The sequence below is a fragment of the Capra hircus genome, chromosome 11, assembly GCF_001704415.2.
Source record: "Capra hircus breed San Clemente chromosome 11, ASM170441v1, whole genome shotgun sequence".
NCBI classification, from domain to species: domain Eukaryota; kingdom Metazoa; phylum Chordata; class Mammalia; order Artiodactyla; family Bovidae; genus Capra; species Capra hircus.
In genome coordinates, this window is record NC_030818.1 from 26,825,001 (window position 1) to 26,835,035 (window position 10,035).

At 41.7% G+C, this 10,035-nt stretch overlaps 1 protein-coding gene across 1 annotated transcript in view; it reads left to right on the top strand.

The window, feature by feature from the left end:
- CAMKMT (calmodulin-lysine N-methyltransferase) overlaps nucleotides 1-2,769 on the top strand; it is a 417,640-nt gene extending 414,871 nt beyond the window's left edge. Inside the window, exon 11 of the mRNA XM_005686557.3 lies at nucleotides 2,182-2,769. Coding sequence (XP_005686614.1) covers nucleotides 2,182-2,259 — 78 coding nt within the window. The 3' untranslated portion in view covers nucleotides 2,260-2,769. The remainder of the gene's footprint in view (nucleotides 1-2,181) is intronic.

The window sequence follows — 10,035 nt, forward strand, 5'->3', positions numbered from 1 at the left end:
GTGGTGTGCTGTTGATAATTGTGGATACTGTAAAGGGTAAACAGTCTGAACTTCACTCCCGCTGCTGCTGTTCGCGCCATGGTGAGGCTGAACGTGTTACATCCAATTATGAAGTAAAGCATAATGTCACTAATAGCAGCTATATAATTTAGTTCAGTCCTCAAAGACCCTGTTTTAACCTGTGAAATTGAAAAATTGTTTTATTCACAATTTGCTTTTTGTTCTTTTTTTTTCCAAGGTGTTTTATTTCTTAAAATTATAATTATTCATTGGGCAAAGAAGTACAGCCTGAGTACATGGAATTATTCTTAAACCATGTAACGTTCCCCCATCGAAACCAGTATTTCCTAACAGCTTTGTGTGTGTTCAAGTGCACTCACGTAACAGACTAGATTCAGAAATGATCTGGGGTGTAGGGCTGCCTTTGAGGGTTTTCAGCTCTTTTCTGTCGTCGTGTGAAGGGCTCACAGTCCACACAGGGCTGGCCCCTGGCCCCTTCTAGCAAGGAAGCCCCTGCTTTGGCCTCCAGAGGTCAGCATAGAATCCAAGTTAAAAGTGATTTCTAACCCATATTTACCAAAGAATTATTTATCCCACATATTACCTCAGGGACTTTATAAAGAGCTCATTTGAGTCTCTGTATATTAGTGCATTGTGAGTGAGTAGGTCAGCTGACTCACGCTGAGTAATCAACTTTCCCTTATCCCCAATCCCAGAGGAAGAATTTAGCTAGCTTGGCCCCCTCTTCCCTCTGTGAAATATTTCAGTGAGCTCCTTCTATCACTAGGGCAACTGGCAACAAAGGTATTTACGGTTGGTAGGTCCCAGTTATAGTGGGTTTGTTTTGGGAAGTTTGGAAAGCCATTTTGGGGACTTTTTTAAAATTAAAGAGTGATGTATGTTTAGGATTAACACTATCGTGACTTTGGTGGCAACAAAAATCCGTGAGGATCTCTCTAAATAGACAACTATTAAGAAGAGCAAATGCCATCAAAGAAAACAGAACGAAGTGACTTCAGCAATTGTACCATCATCAGTTCTTGGGCAAATGAACTAGAAAGTAGAGATGAGGCTGACTTTATGTTCCCCAGTGAAAAAAGAAAAACAGGGTCATTTCTGTTGTCCTTAATAGTGAGGCACGTCACAGTTTGGAAATATGGTTTAGATGAAATGTGCCCTTTAGAAAGATTCCAGTTAATGTGTCCCAGACCTGTGAATGCAGGAAAGTGTCATGCTGGAGCCATTCATTTAGATTCAGGAGAGGGCAAGGTGGGATGTTTGTCTTATTTGAAACAATACAGGAATTGGTTCCATGTAAAATGAAAAGAAATACTTATTTCCGATCCTTATAAATTCAAAAATAAATTCACAGTTAGCTACAGAACACCAGCTTCAAAAATAAAAATTTTGTCTTTATAAACAGCAATGTATTATTTGCTAGAATAAATATAAATATGATCCTCAAAATTATTCTACCTGAATGAGGGAAAATGTACTTTTGATTTGAGAACTCTGATTGGACTTTTAAATCTATCAAGGGAAGCCCCTCAGAACTTTACCTGAGTAGTATTCAGAGCTTGCTGCTCTAATTGTTGGAATATGTTTTCCTCCTTGGAGACAACAATTTTTGAATTACTTAATCATTAATATTAAAAGCCCTAGGAAGCAGCTGAAAAGCCTTTGAAATGTCTTCAGCCCCACCAGCCTGTCCCTTGTGCCCAGGTGTGCCACAGGCTCCAAATGATCAGAATTGCCTGCCAGTCTGATTCCAGGGTCACTGGCAGGGGGCAGAGGGTGGGCAGGAGCAGAAACTTCTAGGCCAAATGGCTGATCTGGTGAAGATGAGTGAGTCCCCAGCTGTCCCTGTGCTGAAGTGTCTCAGAGTCCATAGAGGTTACAAAGCAGCCTGGCTGTTTATTAAAAAAAAAAAAAAAAAAAAAAAAAAAACCCTACCCCTACCTAATAATAATAATAATAATAATAATAATTTCTAACTCAACCCATAGTATTGTCTTGTCACTGCCACTGAGGACCACTTTGAGTTGCTTTTTTTGTGGTTTATTTTTCCAGAACAATGTTTTTAGATAAGAAGTCTTCCTTTTACTCAACACTACAATTGACTAGTGAAGATTCCTGTTCTAAGTCTCTTTACCTTTTTTTTTTCTCTATTATTGTTTTCAGTTGAAAAAGGAAAACCAGGATGTCTATGAAGAAAATCTTCATTTCCCGCTTCTGCTTATTTTAACCAAAGATGGATAGAAGCTTAAACAGCTCTAAAGATGAAGAAAACATCAAGTGCACAGGCAGTACTTTCACAAAAACAGAAATCTGTAATGGGTATAGTATGCAGCAAGCTGTTGGCTTCCTGAGATTTTTAAACCCCCAGGACTTGGGCCCCCACCACCTCTGAGACATTCCATGTGTGGGTTATGGGGTCCACCTGTCCTCACCCACATGACTCTCCAGCCATCCTAGACTCCTCTTTTTTCCATCTGCTTGTTGCTCTTTCTGCACCAAACCTATGTCTTTAAATATGTGTAAGCAGCCTATGTGAGATGTGAATGGGACTTGTAAGCCACCCAAATATTTTTCCCTCTCAGACTGAGAATTTCTGTTGGTGATTCATATCCCACCGCACCCCACCCCTCTTTAGAAAATATCCTGGTCTTTGTTGTATTTTTAGTGATGGTCGTTTTTCATCTGCCAAACCAGCAAACATGATGATTCTTTCCTGGTTAAAATAAATAAATAAATAAAACAAATCTTTCAGATCACCCTCAGATTAATTGTATTAAATCTGCCATCTTTCTCTCCTCCCCCCCCCCCCATTTTTTAATGGCTGTCTCTCTCACCCATTCTCTTTTTCCTTTTAAACAGGATGTTTTTTTTCCCTATAGATGTATAAGAAATGACTACATCAGCCCAAAGCCTCATAGACTGACCGTTTGTCCTCTGGACACAATAGCGTGGCCAGCCCTCTGCTCCTCCTCTCCAATTATGTGTGATTAGTCTCAATGTGTTGTGTCAAGGAGGAGGAGTGTGCTGAGTGCTTATTATCTGTTTAGGTACAAGAAGAGCACATTTAGGCTCCGACTATGAATGAAAAGTGAGCCTTTATCAGGGCTCAAATCTACTGCCGTTCTCCAGGCCTCATTCAAAACAGGTCCTTCCCAGGGAAATTTTTGAATAAATGGTTGCTAAAACAAGGTGGCAACCAGGGTGAGCTTTTAAAAACTCAATCACACAATTATCCGATTGAAAGTAAGTATATATGGTTCTATGCGGTGATGCAAGTAGATGGTAAACATTTAGTAGGTGCTACCTAGGATTGAGAGAGAGTGACTTTTCTGCAGGGAACCCAACTTCTCCTTGCCTGGTGCATCCCCACGATGCTCTAATGCCTTTTGTGGAAATTCAGATGTGTATCTGTAAGGAATCATCTGTACCCACTTTGACAGTAATGTCAGTAGTAGGCTAGCCATATAGGGCTACTCCTGTCTTCAGTAGTGGCAAAGCATGTATTTGGCGTGATACAATTAAAGTGAGAGGTGAGACACGGTGGGGGAGGGGGAGCGAGTCCTTTTGCATGTTAAACAAACTTAGCTGTCATAAAAACAGCGACTCTCAAATGTCTTCTCTGCTCACTTCTATCATCAAACAAATTTTTCACCATCAGTTTGCATGTCCTTGTATTCACCACTTTTTCTGCTCCATTAGAGCACCTAGATGGATCTCGGAAGGCATAGGTCAAGTCGCAGTTAGATCATACATTTCTTTCTCACAAAAACTTGAATTGCAATGCCAAGTGATGGGCTAACATCACAATAACAGCAATTTATTCCTCTTTGGATAAAACAGCAGTCTATTCTCAGTGCTAGATAAAGACCAGGGCAATGCAAACCAGCCATTTAGCTGAGTAGTTCAGCTAGTGGCAGCTCTCCTTTGGCGACTGTATAGGTTGCACACTGGCTTCACATTTTCTTGTTTAAAAATTAGAATTTGGAATGTTTTAAAAGGCAACGCAGGTAGTTTATAGTGGTGAAAATACAGAGAAATGATTTCTGAAAAACCTGCAACTAAATTTGCCAGACAAAGGAAACCGATCCCTGCAATAGCATCTAAGATGGTCTATTCTTTTCTTTTTTCTCATAAAATATAGAACAGCAGAACCATGAGACTATTTCTGTTTTTTTTCTCATGAAAATACATGAATTGGCAAGAATTCAACTTACATTTGTGTGTTGTGGGTGTAGAAATCCAGTGTTTATTTCACTGGAAGAAATTGTATTTTAAAAAGTGAACTAGTAGTGTATTTTTTTTCCTTAATATCAGAGAATGGTAGGGTACAGTTACCTAAGCTTGAGACAGGGTATAAGAATTGAGCTATTGCTACCCAAAGATATTGAGTAAAGAAATACACACATTATGTGATTAAAACTTAGAAAATCTTTTGTAAAATGTTAAGGGTTTCATAGATTGTCTTTTAATGGGACCCTCACTTGAAGATATTACTAGTCCAGGCTCTTTGGAAGTTTGTAAGAAACTAACATTGTGTAATATTGACTAGTTTAAAAGTATTCTTACTTTCTCAGATTTTGGTGAAAAGCCAGTATTGAGAGGGAGAAAAGATATAGCTACCTTACACAGTTCATCCATTTACATTTCTTTAAAACTTTATGATTAAGAATTATTTCTCTGCATCAGTACTGGGTTGCATAATTGCAATTGAAATACCACATTCCGTAATTGTCTGTGTAATTGTGCATTTGTTTGTTTCAAAACAAAGCCTGTCTTTGCAATTGTACCTATATCTTCTGAGAAAATGCACTAATCTCCTTTGTCATACTAAGTAGATTTGGTTAGATGTAAAAATGTTTCTAATATCGCCCGTGGTCAGTTCTAAAGCAGTGATACGAACAGCCACATACAAGTTGGTTATAAGAAATTTATTTTATTTTATAGCAAGACATATGCTGTGAATTGGGATAAAAGTGCTAGAAAAGACTGCCTAAGAGGCTGATGCTATTTTGTATAAATTGTGTATTTTGTTGGCTTTTTGACTGAGCATGAAAATGTAACTTCCATTAGGGAAGGGTAATTTAGGTGCTCAGTATTCAGCAGAAAACTTGTCGGGCCATAAAAGCTTTTCTGGCTGGTTCCTCTGGTGTTTTCAGAGAAGAGCTGCCCACCCCTTGCTGATTTTCCCTTTGGCTTCAGTATGGGCTGAATTTACCACTGCATACCTGTTGAATCAATTTGGGGGATCCAGCAGTTAACTGAGTGAATGGAAGGATTAGTGGCCCTCTGGAGCCCTATTTCAACAGCCAGGTGTCTTTCCTAAACTAGTTAACTGCTTTTGACAGTTGGAGAACCTGGTTTTAATACCACAGGTAGGAGATTGTTGCAGTGGTGGTGATGGGGGCGGGGTTGGGGGTGCGTGCCTTCTCTCCATCTACAAATGTGGGGCATGCCTTCTCCTAAGGGTTAGATTTCTTCTTCTTCTTCATTTTTAATAGGAGTGGACTGTCCCCTTGCCTCAACCCAGCTTCCATGGGGTCTTTGTGCTTAAGCAGCCTTTGACTTGTTTCCAGTCTATGCCAAGCAACTGGGCTTGGGGAGGGGGCAGGATACTCACACAGGAGACGGAGTCATGTGTATGTAGACACACCCAAACATATACACACACCCACAGGGAAGATAGAGCTGTTTAGACCCTCGATCTGGGCTCCAGATTCCAGATACACTCCCTACCCCAGATCAAAAATCTCCTGAGTTCAGACTGTTCGAAATACATAACTGGAGAGAGTGTAGCCCAGAGAGGAAAAATTGATTTGAAAGTCAGATTGGGTCTCCTTAGAAACTGAATTTGGAAGGAGGGCAAATATGTTTTTCCTGAATGGACTATTTCCAAATTAAGAAGGAGCCCATTGGTGTTTAACAAACCATTACGCCTAAAATGCCACGTTTAATTCTCAGATTTTGTTTTACCTAGAGACCTTACTGCCCAGGCTGTGACTAAATGCTCACTGTGTTCTCTGCCCTGGAAGTCTGTTCATTTCGAGTCTATATTTTGCCTTTTTTGTCCCCCTGACTTTTCAATTAATACATTTTTAAATAGATAAAACAGATCATATACTGTGACTTTTAAAATGTCAACAAGCTTGTAAACAGAAATGTAATAAAATGGCTAATAGGAGATTCAATAGTTAATAGAGGGCCTGAAGTGTGAGCAAATACAGTAGCTGTATATTGGAAACTGTGCAAGTGAAGATGGCTTTAGTATTGCAAACTGAGGAAGAAAATTGTTTTTAATTAGCACCTTCATAAGAACTGCTGATTAATACTGTTTTGTTTGGTGAAAAGCTTTCAGCTGAGTAATTTGTACAGCCATTACAACAGTTTTGTTAGAGCGGGACTCCTGTTGTTAAACACAAACAGCAGATGATAATGGTGGAAGATGAGTTTGTCATGTAACAATTTACCTTATTGAAAAAAGCTTTATATTAAACCCAATACAGTAGGTACCAGCAGAAATCACATATTTTAAATCCTTCCAAAATTGCAGTGTGCCATGCTTGTATTTTTTTTCAGGGACTAGAAGCAGATTTTATATCATTTATAAAATTATATACACAATTTAAAGATGGTGTAGTATGGACAGACCACTTTCTCAGCAGCAGTTTACATCAGAACGGTAAAGTGGCCGGGTATTCAAACACTTTCTAACTACACAAAGCAGGTTGGAAAATGGAATCCTAATTAAATAATGTTACTCAGATGTAAATGTGCATTGGGACAGGATGTAGGGAAATAAGAATTAGTGTTTCTGCGCTAGGTGGGTTTATCACACGTAGAATCTTTTAAAAAAAACAAAACAAAACAAAACAAAACTCTTTCTGGAGGAAAGTTTAATTAACCTTTTTTTTTTTTCTTCCTGGAGGTGTTTTTAAGCAGTCAGGGAAAGAAGTGCCCATTCAATGAGACCTAACCAGGGAATAACAGGCTGGTTTCAGTGGACTCTATCAAATGAATAGTGTCCTAGCCAGAAACATGGGAACTTTTTTTTTAAATAAAATGCAATGGCAAAGCATATTTGCATTAAAATATTACACTAACCCAGGCTGGTAAGAACTGTAAATTATTGGAGTGGTGTAATAGAGCATGAGTTCTTTTTTTTTTTTTTTTTTTTTTAAGACAGGCCTTTGGGGTAATAACAAGGGTTGAGGCTCACGACAGTGCCAAATAAGCTTTAGACAGCATAATAGTCTGCAAAGAAAGCTACAGAGCACTAATGTGAAGGAAGAGCTGTCCACCACATGCAGCAAAAATCACCAAAGGTCATTTTATGGTAGCAATTGTGACATAAAATTGGTGGTCATGCTACATGTCTAATACTCAGCACAGCTTTATAAATGATGGGCCCCTAGCGATGGCTGTCATTAAGTGCTTTCATCATAATAAACTTTAAACTGTTGGCTTTATGAATCGCCAGCTAGCTTCAGCTGTTCGTTGGACGGAGCTTGCAGTGCCTTAAGTGTGGCAAGATCTATTAGGAATTGCAACCATGTTTCAAGCGTACTTGGCTTCCCCACTCCTGGGGTGATTGCTGCCTATTAAACGGCGTCTGGGAAGATTTTCCTCCGGCAATCTCTGATCAAGAGCTTTTTTGGGCTTTGACCTGCATTTCCTTCAAGACTTTCTCTGAGGAGTTTTCTAAGAGCAAAACTCCAGAGGATTTATAGCCACTTCTGATTAATACCTTTCCAGTTTTTTCTAGCAACGTTCCCACTGTTGCATAGAGAAAAGCTTTCATAGTTCCTGAGGTGCTTATTTGTGACCTTTTCTCTGCTTCCTGATTCCCTCTAACCGTGTTCTCTCAGCGAAATCCTCGGGGTGGAACCAAGACAGCCGGTGAAGTTGTTACAGCTGGAGAGACAGAGGAGGAAAGAGAGGGAGGCTTTTATATTTTTAAAGAATTACATGCAGAGCAGCCCGGCCCCGCCTATTTAAATACCCGCCGTGACGTCACGGGCCGCCCGCCGGACCCGAGGCATCCCTAATGAGCCCTCGGTGTAAACCGAGCCGACACGTAAAGATTTCATGATTCGAATTACACTTTCATTAACCTTTAGCTTAGGAAGTCTTTTAGCTTCCATAAATCTTACAGTGGCTTACAGTCTGTCCTACTGATGTGAATAATAGATGTTTAGGGAAATCGCTCTTTAAAAACCCAGGGTATTTAATTTACAAGGGCTAAATACATATTTCAGAATCACTCGGCAAGAACTTTAATTACTTCTTGTTGCTTTTTGTAACTTGGAGGTCGCCCCCGCCCATCCCCCATCCCCTTTCCAGTTCTCTTCTGCTTGACTCAGATGTTTTTGAGATGGTAAAAGCTTTCAATGTCTAAGTCTGCCTTAATACTCTTATTAGTCTTTTAAGCTAAGTAATGTCCTCAAGATAGTTCCGGGGATGTCTCAGGTGTGGACCATTACACAATTAAATTAGCAAACGTGAGGGATTGGATTAGGACTCAGCGGGGGACACCTGGGGATGCCAGGGCCCAGCCGAGTTTCCGACTAGCAGGATGCTGGCCATGAATAAATAGTGAGGGTCAGCCCGCTAGGTAGACTCAGTCACAAACTTGTCTTACCAGATAAAGTGTTGCAGATTAAACTATTTTACCCCCCTGGGAGCAGGTCTCTGTGGCCGTAGGAGTGTATAGGAAAACCATCAGCCGAGGTGTCAAGTGGAAGGGAAAACAGAAGTTGAAGGATTCGTGGCTTTTCACGTACAAAGGCATCCTCCCATCCCTCCTGGCTGGCCAGTGAAGGATGGACAAGTGCACCTGGAGGCTACTGCCCAGGTGTGAGGGGTGGGATGGGGCAGGCTGCAGAATGCCCCAGAACAAAGACACCTCCAGGGGCCTCCTCGGAGGTCACCTGCTGCCTCCAGGGCAGATTAAGGAGGACTGGAGAGGGCGCTTGGAGGAAATGATGCTATTCTTTGGGAAATCAATTCGTCCCACCCGTAATAGGGCATTTTGCCCTCCCTCTTTGGGAGTTCCAGGCAATGGGCTTCCAGGTCTCTCCATAACGGTTCTGGAAGAGGCGGCCCCTTTGCCAGCCCCAGTTCCTTCAAACAGCCCATGCCCCACAAGAATCTCTTCTGCTCTCTGCCACGTTTCATTTCCCTTTTCTCCCTCTTTTGGGCTCTCCCGCCCCTCTCTATAACCCAAGCTCCTTTCATAATGAGGCTGGAAGTGGAACTTTCCCTCACTCCCTTACTTTGAGATTTCTTTTTTCCCAGTGACCTGGGCTGCACTTTACCCCCACTCCCTGCCTGCCAATCTCCTCAGGGTTAGGGCCTTTCTCTTTCCATTCTTTCAGGTTCCCCCTCTTTGAGAGCTCCAGGAGGCCAGGCCTTCCAGAATCTGATCTCCTTCCAACACTACAGCCCCCCTGATGAGGAAGGAAGAAGCCTCCTCCGAATGAATGGCCGGTAAGGAGGTTTTTAATTTGTCTGGAGCTCCAAGCAAAAAGCCTCTGAGCAGCGGCCCTCCCTCACCTTGTTTGGAAGCCCCCAGGCCTTCCTGGTGGCCACTGTCACCTTTCCATCCCAGGCCAGGCCAGGTCCACGGGCAGAAGGGGCGGAGGAGTCTGAACACACTGACTTGTTGTGTGAGGTTCGCCTCTGCCATTGAGAAGGGCTTTGTCACTTGGATTCTATTTTGTGGTTGTTTGCTGGCTACAGATGTGAGAAATGTGGAACCTGGGCAGGGTCCGAAAGTGAGCTCAGCCCACGGCGATCGTGATTTGCAGTCAGCCTTCTGATGGCCAAGCTCTCCTTGAGCTTGGGGGAAATGTCACTGTGCTGTCCCTGACACAGTCCATTTAAAGACAGTCCATTTAAAAGCTTTGCCCACCTGACCTGTGGTTTCACCTCCAGGTGCATTAGCCTTCACTTCCTTTAGAGGCTTTATTTTTAGGAGCAGAGGCCACAGCCCTTACCCGCCTATGTTTTGGGTGGAAGGCT